Here is a 15,253-nt window from a genome sequence, read left to right on the forward strand (position 1 = left end):
CAGAATTGCTAACAGGAAGAATTATTTGAGCAAAAGTGGCCAGTACAATAATAGGCACATGTTGATGTGTCAGTCTCACCTCTAAAACTTTGCAAAGCATGGCTGCAAAATCACACTCAAACTCAACAAAAATTATACTTAGTGAGAACATGATATATTACACTAATGGAGATAGCTCCTCTTGCTGTATGATTTTTTTTTTTTGCATCTATCTTGGTGTTATATCAAATTGAACAGTATCTAGTTATTTAAAAGATGTTTTTAAAATCAACTGAGTTATCCTCCAACTTTCTCAGTGATTTTACAGGTTCTGTTTTGCGTCTGGATGTAGACACTGATTTCTGCCATGTGCCTTATTCCATACCATGGAGCAATCCACACTTTAACAGCACCAATCAACCTCCTGAAATTTTTGCCCATGGACTCCATAATCCAGGCAGGTAAGTGGGTTTATGCATTTTCATCACAATTTCATTAGATTAACACATTTTTTTAAAAAAATCTAAATAATTAGAATTCCTTCATCCACGCATAAAAGGAAGGACAGGAGAAGAAAAGAAAATAACTCAGATTAGATTGTTGTTTTTCATGGACAATTTATTTATAAACATTAAAAACAACATTTTTTTCAACTGAGGAAACCAATAATATCTCTACCCTAATCTACACAAGGTTGGACTAGGTTATAGAAAGATGAATGTTAGAATCCCTTTCTCAAATCAAAACTTTCAGCACTAAAGTGCCATTGATTTTGGCCAGTCTACTTGAGGCTCCAAGCCCTTCAGTTATTATTGATACATAGAGCTGTATAAATTCAGAGCTTCAAACCAAAAGGACAAATAAACATTATTGTTCAGGAATTTTCAAAATAAACTTTTCTTTCTGTTAAGAAGCTGACTCAGTATTATTCAGATTCAAATTACTATCCAGATATTATTCAAATTATTCAGGTACTCCTTATCCAGTTACATATGGGCAAATGCTGAATACAATGGCCCAAGTAAAAATGAGAGGCTACCTGGTTATACAGGCAACAGAGCTTTGACTTAAAAGAGAAGCTGCTGCAGGATAGAGGAGTCTGACCAATAAGGCAGTTTGCAGGGTTGCCTCCAACTGCAGCCATGGATTTAGATTGAATGGCTCAAATTACCATCAAACATTCCAAAATCAGAAGGAGGCGGTGGACCCAGTGCCATGAAGACTCCCTGGCATTGTTGCTCTGGCACAGACATTATCCATTCAGCAACTTTGCACTTGTATGGCTGTGGCACTTCCTGCTTCCCATCCCAATGCTTAACTATGGATGGGAATTCCTGTCATCTCTTAACAACCATGTCAAGAGATGACAGGAATTCCCATCCACCTTTGAGAGTTTCAGCCAGCAGACGTCCACACAACATTTTTCTGATGGCAGGTATATGCTAGATATTATGGCAGTATGATGTATAATACTTGGCTATAATAATAGGAGTATGTAGGTGTAAATACATCATTTGAACCTAAAATCTATTAGTGTTTTAGACCCCTGATTTAAGCAGATCTTGAAGGCTGAGTTATCAGACTTCAAAATGAAGTCTATGCTTATTTTCTAATGATAACTGCAAGACAAGATAAAAAATAATTTTATATGAAAAACTACTGCTATGACAATCAGACATTTTAAACTCTGAAATAATTCCTTTTCTCATGACAAATTATAGTTTGCCCCATAGTGGCCAAAATCCAGCTGGCAAAAATCAACGTATATAAGACAATCATGCAGCAGTTTTTCCACTCCTGTTAGCTCCCCTTCATATATTTGTGCGCATGACTTCTCAATTACTGCAGCACAGGGCATATACACAAAAGCACCTGCTAGGCATGGGACTTCTGGTTTGTTGTTGTTGTTGTTGTTGTTGTTGTTGTTGTTGTTGTTGTTGTTGTTGTTGTTGTTGTTGTTGTTGTTGTTTTACTATAGCTCTCAGAATTCATGAAAAATTCCTTCAGCTAGAATTCCGGTAGCTGTAGCCAAAAAAATCCAAGTCCTTAATTTCAGAAGACACACATGTGTCTCAGCAAGTCTCTCTCTGAAGCAGTGGCCATTAGCCTGAAGAAAAGAGAAAGGGATGTCAATGGCTAAGATCCATAAGAGCTGCAAGGACTGTTTTTTGAGAGGAAACTTATACGTAGCCTAACACACAGAGAGATTACCAGTCCCGTAACCACTTGCAGCTCCCATGGAGTTTAGTCATTCCATCCATTTCCTCCTTATTCAGGCTAATGGCCATCACTCTAGAGAAAGACTTGCAGAGGCACAGATGTGTGTTCTGAAACTCCTCTAAGGACTTGGACTTCTTAATTACACCTACCAGAATTCTGGCTGAGGAATTCCTGGCAAACTCTGTAGTGAAAAAATATCTGAATGTCCCATGCCCAGGAAATATGATCACTGTTTCATAATCCCATAACTGACCAGGACTCTGGACAGTGTGTTTTGAATGATAAATAATAGCTTATTGCTATGAGAACAGAAAAAGAAAAACAATCTGCTGCTGTGTAAAACAAAGTGTTCATGAATGGACATTGGCTATCCTCAATTATCCTGCCTTTTTGCTCCCAATCTTATAGTTCCAAATTCTTCTGTTTTAAACAACATATACAGTGGTGCCTCGCTTAACGAGCGCACCGCATAACGATGAAATCGCATAGCGATCCATTTTTTCGGATCGCTAATGCGATCGCTTAACGTTTTTCCTATAGGGCACAATTCGCTTTGCGAAGACCGGTAAGCGTTTCCCTTACCGATCTTCGCAAAACGAAGCCCGACGATCAGCTCTTCGGCGGCCAAAATGGCCGCCGGAAGCCTGGAAATGGCCCAAAATGGCCGCGCGCAGCGTTTTCGCGCCCTCGTTAAGCGAGGCGAGGGTGCGAAAATGGCTGCCGGCCATTACGAAGCTTCGTTGAACGGTGAGTATTTGGCCCATTTGGAACGCATTAAACGATATTTAATGCATTCCAATTGGTTTTTTTGATCCGTTCAACGATGCTTCTGCATAGCGAAGGTTAATCCGGAACGGATTAACCTCGCTATGCGAGGCACCACTGTACAAGAAAGGGCATTTGAAATAATTTGTCAAAATGCAGAACATCAGTGGGTTACTGAAGGAAACAAAAACTTGTGATTATTCTAATAATAAAAACTGAAACATAATAAAAGATTTTTTTATTTTATCTTGCTTTTTTAATATACTGTTATTGCACAGGTGTGCTGTGGATCGCCACCCAACAGATGCAAATATTAATTTAACAATACTTTGTTCAGACTCCAATGGAAGGAACAGGTCTTCAGCAAGAATCCTTCAGATAATAAAAGGGAAAGATTATGGTAAGGTCTGTTTAACATACAATGCATTGTATACATACCCTTGGTGTATAAAACACTGAGGGCACTATCCTCATATGTTTTAGTCATGTACTAGGCTAAAGCAGGGGGAGTAGCTTCAGCTAGTTCACAAAATGCCACTCCATTGCCTCTCTGTCTTAAGATACAAATGACTAAATCCAATTTCAGTCCTAGGTAGAGTAGATATATTGATATGTATTGATACAAGCAAAACCAGGGAGCTGGACAGGGGACAGATTGTATTTGTCTTCAATGTGGAAGAGATTGTCACTCTCAAATCGGCCTTCTCAGCCACACTAGACGCTGTTCCAAGACCTCCATACAGAGCACGTTACCATAGTATCTCGAGACTGAAGGATGCCTACTAGAGATATAAACGGGACATGTTAGTCATCAATTTGTATGTACCCTGACATTGAAAAGGGAGCTCCATAACTGGCAGCAGTCTGCAGGTGGTGGTTGTATAACTCCAGCTATATCAGTGGAACTGCACAAGAGGATACTGGCCATTTATTGTGAAGAAAATGCTGATTACAATTAGCTAAACATCCTTTGAATATTTCAGATACTTCAAAAACCTTATCAGGGCAGCCTTAAGTCAGAAGTGACTAGATGGCACATAACAGCAAATGTTTAGACATCACAGCTTGCTTTTAAGACACACATATAATCTGTTTTACTGTTTCACAGACTGATAATGTGGCAATTCAAAGGGGATGTTAATTTCAATTGAGCTTTCACACAAGAACCTGAAGCTTCAGCCCAGATCTTTATATTAGTAGCACAATTCTGATGCATGATTGTTTTGAAAATGGAGAAAAGTTATGAAAATAATTGCCATCTTCCCCCACATTGAAGATATTCAGCTCATGGTTAATGTTTCTCTAAGGAATTCAACAAATAGAGCAAGGTTGCCATAAGTATATGGCCAGACCTATTTGCCACAGAGGGTCTGTCATATTTCTGTGCAGACTTCCACATTGTTATAGAGTATGAGAACCTCTTTTCAAGTCTCTAATACTGTATCTACCCATATAAGCTTCCCAAAGACTACAATATGTGCACTCAGATCCTTTGCAATCAGTTCAACTTGAGCATGCCTTACTATGTGCTGTATTCCACAAGTATCCTATATATCTGTGAAGTTATGTCAAAAATATCATGCCTTTTGAGAAAGGCATTATGAAGCCCCAGCTCCACTGGAAAGTTCACCTAAAACTAATGTCAATCAAATGAAGTTATATTGTGATGTAAAATTATTGTCATCCAAGAAAAAAACCAATTAGAGTCAAGTACTGTGATCATCTGCTTTAAAAATAATGTATCAGATTGCACGGTATTTCCTACCTCATCCTGAAAGCTTGACATGCATATTCATTTTCCAAGTAATAAAATAAAATTAGTTTCTGGCTTCCTATTAGAGTGCAGCTAATGAAGACCTACCATATCCGTGCTGTTAATATAAAACCATGCACTCTGGAAAAACAAAAGAGAGTCTTGTGGCACCATAAAATTTGGCACATTTATTATGGTATAAACATTTATAGACTAGAATCCACTTCATAAGAAGCATGAAATGGAGAGAAAAAATAAATGTATATGGTAGAGGGGTCAAATGACAATGTAATGCAAAACAAAACAAAAGAAAAGAAAAACTCAGTGCAAACATTCAGTTAAGGATGAAATGAATTGTCATAGATCACAAGCTAAATATGAGCCAACAGTGTGATGTGGCTACAAAAAAGGCAAATGCTATATTAGGCTGCATTAACAGAAGTATATTTTCCAAATCTCATAAGGTACTAGTCCCCCTCTATTCAGCACTGGTTAGGCCTCACCTTGAGTATTATGTCCAGTTCTGGACACCACACTTCAAGAAGGATGCTGACAAATTGGAACAAGTTCAGTGGAGGGCGACAAGGATGATCAAGGGGCTTGAAACCAAGCCTTATGAGGGTAGACTGAAGGACTTGGGCATGTTGAGAAAAGAAGAGAGAGGGGTGATATGATAACACTTTTCAAATACTTGAAAAGCTGTTATACAGAGGAGGGGCAGGATCTGCTCTTGATCATCCCAGAGTGCAGGACACGCAACAATGGGCTCAAGTGACAGGAAGCCAGGTTTTTATTGATTATCAGGAAAAACTTCCTAACTGTTAGAGCAGTAAGCCAGTGGAACCAATTACCTCGAGAGGTAGTGAATACTCCAACACTGGAGGCATTCAAGAGAAACTTAGACAAGCACCTGGCAGATATCTTTTGATTTGTTTTCCTGCATTGAGCAGGGGGTGGACTTGACGGCCTTATAGACCCCTTCCAACTCCACTATTCTATGATTCTATGAAGAATAAGGATGCTGACTATTCACAACAACAGATTTCGGTGGAAACACAGGTTTCCTAGCATTGCTCAGTGTGTTGACGTATATAGTAGAACAGGAAACAATTTTCTTTATTTATTACCCCAAAATAGAACTGAACTGTGTTATTCATTCCTATAAAGCTACTTCAAACTATAAAATCTCTTTGAAATTCCTCTGTAGAAGAATGACAGCTTTCTTGGAAGTACATTTGAGCTTTGAATTATCTTCATTGATCCTGAAATATGTTTTGATTTTATTATGATTTCCTTGAATACTTTGTCCAAGCTGCTACTTGCCAAGAAGAACTTAAGAAACCTATCCAACTGGATGATGCTTACAGGACACCCACAGTGCTAGTCCTTCTTATAAAAGAAAGTGTAAACATGGCAAATAAATAAACATTTTGTTTTCTTCTTCCAGTAGCTCAAATTATGTAGTCTTGCACATTATTTTTCAAGCTATGACTAAAGACAACAGAAACATTCCTGGCCACTGTATCTAGGCTTGCTTGTATTACTATTTTTTTAAAACATTCATGTATTCTTGCAAGCCTCAGCTGTTCATGAAGTGTGAAAGCTAAAATAAATGCTGTAGCTTCTAAAGACCTATGCACTCTAAAACTGCTTCCAGATTCTTGCCATGCATGATATTTCTCTGGGGATATGTATGTGCGCTCTGATTTTCACATTCGATTTCCCTTGTCTTTGAGACCTAGGTATGACATCTCACAAAAGTATATAAGCATCTTTAAAAATATCATGATCTTCAGTTAGAAGAGTTCATTCTGTATTATAACACACAGTAGAACTGATATTCTAATTACTACTGCCTTCCCTGAATAAAATATATCTTCAACAAATGAACTTGCAGTTCATCTAACATTGTGGTCATTTCTTTTCAGAAAGTGAGTCTTCGCTTTTAGAATTCAAGCCATTCAGTAGTGGACCACTGGTTGGTGGATTTGTATACAGAGGTTGCCAGTCTGAAAGACTATATGGAGCTTATATATTTGCTGATCGCAATGGGTAAATTTCTTTAAATATACATTTTTAAAACAGATTATATTTTATGCACACACACACACACACACACAGAGAGAGAGAGAGAGAGAGAGAGAGAGAGAGAGAGAGAGAGAGAGTGCTCCCAGGTTGTGACATGCTCTCCTCAGGAGTAGATATAGGTATGAACCAGGAAGTTCATCAAAAATCACTGGTTCTTTGGTTTGGTTTGGCCCATTTTCTCTCCCCTCACCCCCACAACCTGCCTGCCCCCTTCCCCTGCTCCCCATGCCCTTCCTTCTGCCCCCCAGCCCCTACCTAGTCCTGCCTCCTCCTCCTCCTCCTCCATTGTTGTCCCGGTGGCCTTCATTTTCAGGCAGCTTTTAATAACCCTGCGTCCCTGGATGCTTTTTAGCTAAGTAATGATAAACCTTAAGTATTTTTAATTAAAGCATTTTAATTACTATTGTAGCTTAATTGTTTTTTAATGTGCACTTTATTGTGTTTTTTAATTTTACTAGTTTTAACATTGTGAGCTGCCCTGAATCCCCTCATCAGGAGACAGGTGACCTATAAATGAGACAGACAGACAAATATATATATATATATATATACACACATATATATATACACACATATATATATACACACATATATATATATATACACACATATACATATACACACACACACACATACATACATACATACTGTGGGCTATAATACCACACTATAGTACTGTATGTCTTGAAAACATTGTGTTGCAGTGGCTCTCTCCTTTGTAGAGGGCTAGAATCAGATGATGTTTCTGGGTGATTTATTATCTAGTTCACAGCTACTGGGTGCCTCAAGTTTCCATCTTGTCCCACAGTAAGTTCAGCATCATCATGAAACCACTGGAAGATGTAGTCCAGAGTTTTGGACTAAAGTGTACATGGGTGGCATGCAGCTCTTGTTTTCTTTTCTGGAAATAAGTCTCAGGGGGGTGATGGAAACCCTGAACAGATATCTGGATGAAGCCTGAGGGCACATGGAGGGCATATAAAATGAAATTTCCTCCAGTTAAGATAGATATGCTGTGGGCTGGAAAATCTGAATGGCAACCATTTTGCTTTGTTGACAACTATCTGAAAGACTATGTATGCTAGTTAGTAGTTTTACTTGATCAACACTACTAGTGGCTCGGTGCCTTAGTACTTAAGCTGGTTCACCTAAATAGAGAATACAGGCCTTACTTCTTGCTCTGGTTACATCTGGACTAGAGTACCATACTGCTGCAATGTGCTCTGTTCAGAGTGGTTTGGAAACTTCAACTTATTCAGAACATAGCTGCTTGGATACTTGTAGGGACTAAGAATCTGGAGCATATAATAGCTATACTGTACTAAAAACCAGTTAGGTAGTGCCTTTATTAGGCTACCAAAATATGAAAAGAAAAAAAAGGAAAGAAACTAAGGTTTTGAATCCTTCAAAACTCTTCACCAAGCTAGTCTACAAAACTAGACTCTGCTAAGAATGGTAGCAGAAAATTCATTCCGGCCTGAAGTTATAGCCATGGGAGTAATAATCACTTAAGTTCCGAAATGGAGACTTCAAATTCAGAGAGGCAAGGAATCCTTTGAGGTGTGATCTAATGACACTACACCTCAGGTTGTCTCTTCACACTTGCAGTCTCCATTTGGGAACTTACATTTTAACAGCTCCATGGCTATAGCATCCAGCAAATCTGTGCGAACACCCACATTTATCATAAACCTGTTAGTAACTAAGTAACTTTATTGGGCCATAAATAACAATCACCTCTGGTTTTGTTTTGCTTTTTAAATTTTTCCACTTGTGGACATATGGTAAGCTTCCTTTTAATTTACTATCATTGATATAAAGGAAAGCAATATTTCATAGGCCCATTTGTTGCTGTTGTTTCTAATAAGAGGTAGGTGATTCAAGATCTCTCTTCAGTGCTCTACACCAGTGGTCCCCAACCTTGGGCCTCTAGATGTTCTTGGACTACAACTCCCAGAAGGCTTCACCATGGCCTCTGCTGGCCAGGATTTCTGGGAGTTGAAGTCCAAGAACATCTGGAGACCCAAGGTTGGGGACCACTGCTCTACACAACATATAATCTGGAACATGGGTTTCGCAGCTCAGACGTTAACATTGCAACCTTATATTTGCTTCCTCAAAAATAAGTCCATTTAGTTCAATGTAAGTAAGTACGTATAAGATGATAGTCTAATGCAGTGGTTCTTAACCTTGGGTTACTCAGGTGTTTTTGAACTGCAACTCCCAGAAACCCCAGCCAGCACAGCTGGTGGTGAAGGCTTCTGGGAGTTGCAGTCCAAAAACACTTGAGTAACCCAAGGTTAAGAACCACTGGTCTAATGAACTCCTGTTTATGTACAGTATCTTTATCATAATTCCTGTGTTGATTCTATTAAAGTTATAAAAATACTGTCATTATATGTTTACAGGAATTTTTTAACACTGCAACAAAATCCCATGACCAAACAGTGGCAAGAGAAACCATTATGTCTCGGCAACAGCGGCTCATGCAGAGGCTTCTTTTCGGGACATGTCTTGGGATTTGGCGAAGATGAATTAGGTAAGAAGAAAGCAACTTCTTAATACTTTACTTCAAACCACCAATTGGAATTTGGCCAAAATGTGCCTTGTTAATTTTCATTTTTTTTAAATGAATGTGCACACCTCCTTCAAGTATACCGTTATCAGTGTTTATTTTCACGACCATATTATTATCAGCAAGACACAAAACAAAAAATAATAAAACACAAAAAATGAAGATAATAAATAAAATTGGGGAAAATAATAGCAGTAAAACTGTCCAGTATTTAAAAATCTCATTAGACTTTATTAGGCCATTATAAAGGTTTTCAGATGACCCAAGATAAATACTTATCAAGAGTGAACAAAATTCAGCCTCCCAATGGTGATTGGGCTCTGATTCGTAGTAGTCCTTTAGCTGTGGTGTGCAAGGGCTAGCAGCTGCTAGTGTTGAGCTGTGATTGGACACTTCCATAATGAGGGTAACAAAGGAGCTCCCCATTAATTGTTAGTGAATTTAGAGGTTAGTCAGGGGACGTGGTGGCTCTGCGGGCTAAACCGCAGAAGCCTGTGCTGCAGGGTCAGAAGACCAAGCAGTCGTAAGATTGAATCCACGCGACGGAGTAAGCGCCCGTCGCTTGTCCCAGCTCCCGCCAACCTAGCAGTTCGAAAGCATGCAAATGCAAGTAGATAACTAGGGATCACTTCGGTAGGAAGGTAACAGCGCTCCATGTCTAAGTCGCACTGGCCATGTGACCACAGAAGATTGTTTTCGGACAAAACGCTGGCTCTATGGCTTGGAGACGGGGATGAGCACCGCCCCCTAGAGTCGAACACGACTGGACAAAAATTGTCAAGGGGAACCTTTACCTTTACAATGAAGGAAAAGGAACAAATAGGAAGTGTGAGTGATAAGAAGACAGCACGTGACTCAAAAATGATTTTTGTCTTAAAATGTGAATAATGTTTAAAACTGGGATGTTTGGAAGCTTTTTTTGGTGGAGGGAGGACACAGAACGTGTTCACATACATCTACAACTGAGTGCTTCTGAGGGGGAGGTGCCACCAATGCCAGTGCCATTTGTAAGCAAGTGTGATTGTGCACTTTTTTTTGGTATTTTGCAATGGGAGAACAAAGAGGAAGGAACAAATTAAAATGGACCAAAGTGCATGACCACCTCGTGCATATCTGTGCATGCAAAACTGCAGGGATGTAGAAGCAGTATAAAACTGCTGACACAATTCAATTTGGAATCCAGGAATCCCAAGGATTCTAAATCCACATTACACATGCACTGAAAAAAAGAATGGCCACATCCACAATTTCTAAAACATGTGAAAATTCCCAGAAAATAGATAACCATGGCTGGAATATATTTGAAATGCATCAGTGTACAGTCATTTTGTATGATTAGTACTGCGACCATTTTCTTGTTTCTTCAATAAACATATTCAAAAAGTATTCACCAGTGTTGCCCTGCCAACATTTAGTACCTATTCACACCGTTAAATGAGCTGTAGTAGAATGGAAGAGATATGCCATAATGATTAACAATACATGCCTAACTGATACTAGCAGAAAGAATACTAAGTGCTAAGAACAGATATTGTGACTGAAGAGCATAGTATGTATTAGCAAAGTTAATTCATAGACTTTGATCAGAGACACCTGGATTCAAATTCTTTTTTGAATCATGAATTGAGAGGGATGGTTGGCTCTTATTCTTCCTGACCTTCCATTTGCTACACTTGAAATGAAGATACTCATCTGTTATGATAAGGATGAACAAGATGAACTAGGCCACAAAAGGGAATGTCATTTTGAGACCACTTTCTGATATATAAAGAGTACTTTACTGAATGCCAATATTAATGTATTCTATGTATTTTATTAATAGGTGAGGTTTACATTGTAGCAAGCAGTAAAAGCATGACACAGTCTCACAACGGGAAGCTCTACAAGATTGTTGATCCCAAAAGGTAAGAAATTAAGCCAAGTGTCTAATGGGGACATTATTTTGGTTTCTAGAAATATCCAAAGAATGGGTAATTTAAGCAATGACCTTTGGCATTGCATATGAAAACAAGCTTTACTGAAATAAAAAATAAACATGTTTATGATCAGAGTGTTATCATGTAAATCTGGTTCCCTTCTGACAATCAGAGAATCAAATTCTAAATATATGTGTATAAAAATATGTATATGGAGAACATGATCTTTTAAATTTATAATTAAACATGAAAAAATAAATATTTGTAGGACATTTTATTCATCCCATTTTATGCCACAAAACAAGATCCAAAACAAGACTACCTCCATCATCCCTACCCAAGAAAGGACTGCCATTCAAACTAATAGTGCAGTTCCATGAATTAAGTACGAAGAACGTATTCATCAACGTTTTTAATGAGAAGGGGAAGGATACTGTGGAGAACTAGGTAGTAGGGCAGATGATAACTAAATGAATGCTTGGACTTTGGCCTACTGGGATGCGCATAAACGTCCAAAGTTGTAGGGAAGTAGGTATCAGACAATTTTTCACAGAGGAGGGGCAGCTGTATTTCAGAATTTGAAACTATCTCATAAATATATGCTACAGTGAAGTTCTAATGTTCAGGGGTAGATCTGCCACTGTAATACAATGTTATTGACTAGGAAGCAGACATTGCAGCAGTCAATCATGCATATTATATTTTCATTATTTATGTTTTCTAATGGGAAGTATTTTTACAGAACAAATCTTGTTGACTTAATTTTGATTGTTTAGTCTGTTGGTATGTGGACTTAGGTGAATTTTACACCTTTAAACCACTATTAGTATCTAATTACAAATGGGTTACTTTGTTTGACCTTGGCTTTGTGCTGCTGTTGCCTCAGCGATTAGGGTGGTCTCAAAACGACATACCTGAAAGGCCAGACCTCCCAATGCAGAGTTCCTAGTTAGTTATTTGATATGTGGCAGAGGGTAATATATCTAGCTGAAATAAGACAAGAGGAAAAGACACTGGGCTAGCGACTCAATGTTCTGTGGGATACATTTGAAATTAAAAATGAAACAGTGATCAAAATGTGCTGCAGAATTTTATAAGGATTCTATTTCTGATGTTTTGACATGTATGAAACACTACAGTGTAAAAATTAGCAACATATTTAATGCAGTCTTTAAATGACTCATCTCAGTTTGAAGAGTGCACAGTAAAGGAGTCTATATCACGACTGCGAGGTGGATATCTGCAGCATACCATTGACAGCCAGTGACATCACTCTCATTGCACAGAAGAAGCTATGCAACAGGAAGCCAGCTACAATATATATGGATGGTTGTATCCACAAATACGCACTGAAATTGCTCTGCCAGTCTGTACAGGGTTCCTTCATTATTTGTGTGCAACAGAGTCTTATATCATTTCCAGTGAGTGACAGATAGAACAGTAGATCTTCTCATGCTTTATGCCATTAGCAGGATCTCATAGGGACTCCACATAAAATATTGCTCTTCTGTACACATAGCATCCCAACTGTATGTAGCAGAGGTCTACTGAATCATATTTGCTCATACTCTGGATATATATATATGTAACAGTTTCCCAGAACATATATTAAGTATTATGAGAGACTTTCTAGGTTACTTGATAGAAGAACAGGAACCTCTCCTCTAGGCATTCCCCCCTTTCCTGCATCCACATTGATATTCTCAGAAAATATAAAAGCTGAATAGGGCTTAACTCACAGGGCAAGTTACCCATCCTAGAATTCTCTCTGCTACACAACTTGTTAAGGCATAGGTATCATGTCCTCCCCCCCTTCATGGATTGCTGCCTTCTCATAGCGAAGGGGCTTTTGTAATTCAGAGAAGTTATGGGCTATGCCATGCAGGGACACCCACGACAGATGGGTGATAGTGGAGAGTTCTGACTAAATGCAATCCACCTGGAGCAGGAAATGGCAAGCCATTCCAGTATCTTTGCCAAGAAAACTTCATGAACAGAAACAAAAGGCTAAACGATATGATGCGGGAAGATGAGCACCTCAGGTTGGGAGGCGTCCAACATGCTACTGAGGAAGAGCGAAGGACAAGTACGAATAGCTCCAGAGCTAATGAAGTGGTTGGGCCAAAGCTGAAAGGACTCTCAGCTGCGGACGTGCCTGGAAGTGAAAGGAAAGTCCAATACTGCAAAGAAAAATACTGCATAGGAACCAGGAATGTAAGATCTATGAACCTTGGTAAATTGGAAGCGGTCAAACAGGAGATGGCAAGAATAAACATTGATACCCTGGGCATCAGTGAACTAAATTGATGGGAATGGGCGAATTCAATTCAGACTATTATCATATCCACTACTGTGAGCAAGTATCCCATAGAAGAAATGGAGTAGCCCTCATAGTCACAAAAGAGTGGGAAAAGCTGTACTGGGGTACAATCTCAAAAATGATGGAATGATTTCAATACGAATCCAAGGCAGACCTTTCAACATCACAGTAATCCAAGTTTATGCGCCAACCACCAATGCTGATTTACAACACCTTCTATAACTGACACCAAAGAAAGATGTTCTTGTCATTATAGGGGATTGGAATACTAAAGTAGGGAGTCAATAGAAAAAAGGAACAACAGGTAAGTCTGGCCTCTTTTCCAACAACACAAGAAGCGGCTCTGATCATCAGCTACTTATAGCAAAATTCAAACTTAAACTGAAGAAAGTAGGAAAAACCACTGGGCTAGTCAGGTATAATCTAAACCGAATCCCTTATGAATACACAGTGGAAGTGAAGAACAGATTTAAGGAACTAGATTTGGTGGACAGAGTGTCTGAAGAACTATGGATAGAGGCTCGCAACATTGTACAGGAGGCAGCAACAAAAACCATCCCAAAGAAAAGGAAATGCAAGAAAGCAAAGTGACTGTCCAATGAGGCCTTACAAATAGCAGAGAGGAGAAGGGAAACAAAATGCAAGGGAGATAGCGAAAGTTACAGAAAATGGAATGCAGACTTCCAAAAAAGAGCAAGGAGAGACAAGAGGGCCTTCTTAAATGAACAGTGCAAAGAAATAGAGAAAAATAATAGAAAGGGAAAAACCAGAGATCTGTTCAGGAAAATTGGAGCTATTAAAGGAACATTTTGTGCAAAGATGGACATGATAAAGAACAAAAATGGTAGGGACCTCACAGAAGCAGAAGACATCAAGAAGAGGTGACAAGAATACACAGATGAATTATACCAGAAAGATCTGGATGTCCCGGACAACCCAGATAGTGTGGTTGCTGACCTTGAACCAGACATCCTGGAGATTTAAAATCTTAAAAGAAGATGCTGTTAGGTGCAACGCTCAATATCCAAGGAAGTTTGGAAAACTTAGCAGTGGCCAGAGGATTGGAAAAGATCAGTCACATCCCAATTCCAAAGAACGGCAGTGCCAAAGAATGCTCCAATTACCGTAAAATTACACTCATTTCACACGCTACCAAGGTTATGCTCAAAATCCTACAAGATAGACTTCAGCAGTGTGTGAACTGAGAACTCCGAGAAGTAGAAGCTGGATTTCGAAGGGACAGAGGAACTAGAGACCAAATTGCTAATATGTGCTGGATTATGGAGAAAGCCAGAGAGTTCCAGAAAAACATCTACTTCTGCTTCATTGACTATGCAAAAGCCTTTGACTGTGTGGACAACAGCAAACTATGGCAAATCCTTGAAGAAATGGTAGTGCCTGACCACCTTATCTATCTCCTGAGAAATCTATATGTGGGAAAGGAAACAACAGTTAGAACTGGATATGGAACAACTGATTGGTTCAAAATTGGGAAAGGAGTACAAAGCTGTATGTTGTCTCCCTGCTTATTTAACATATATGCAGAATGCATTATGCAAAAGGCTGGACTAGAGAAATCCCAAGGCGGAATTAAGATTGCCAGAAGAAATATCAACAACCTCAGATATGCAGATGAT

General features: G+C 38.9%; 1 protein-coding gene across 3 annotated transcripts in view; it reads left to right on the forward strand.

The window, feature by feature from the left end:
• The window catches only part of HHIP (hedgehog interacting protein), a 102,434-nt gene that overhangs the window by 71,762 nt on the left and 15,419 nt on the right, over positions 1–15,253 (forward strand). For all 3 annotated transcript variants that reach the window (XM_020783097.3, XM_020783098.3, XM_020783096.3), the window contains exons 7-11: positions 297–440; positions 3,243–3,364; positions 6,646–6,769; positions 9,214–9,344; positions 11,203–11,284. In XM_020783097.3, the coding sequence (XP_020638756.1) occupies positions 297–440; positions 3,243–3,364; positions 6,646–6,769; positions 9,214–9,344; positions 11,203–11,284 (603 nt within the window). The remainder of the gene's footprint in view (positions 1–296; positions 441–3,242; positions 3,365–6,645; positions 6,770–9,213; positions 9,345–11,202; positions 11,285–15,253) is intronic.

Source organism: Pogona vitticeps, chromosome 5, assembly GCF_051106095.1.
Source record: "Pogona vitticeps strain Pit_001003342236 chromosome 5, PviZW2.1, whole genome shotgun sequence".
NCBI classification, from domain to species: Eukaryota; Metazoa; Chordata; class Lepidosauria; order Squamata; family Agamidae; genus Pogona; species Pogona vitticeps.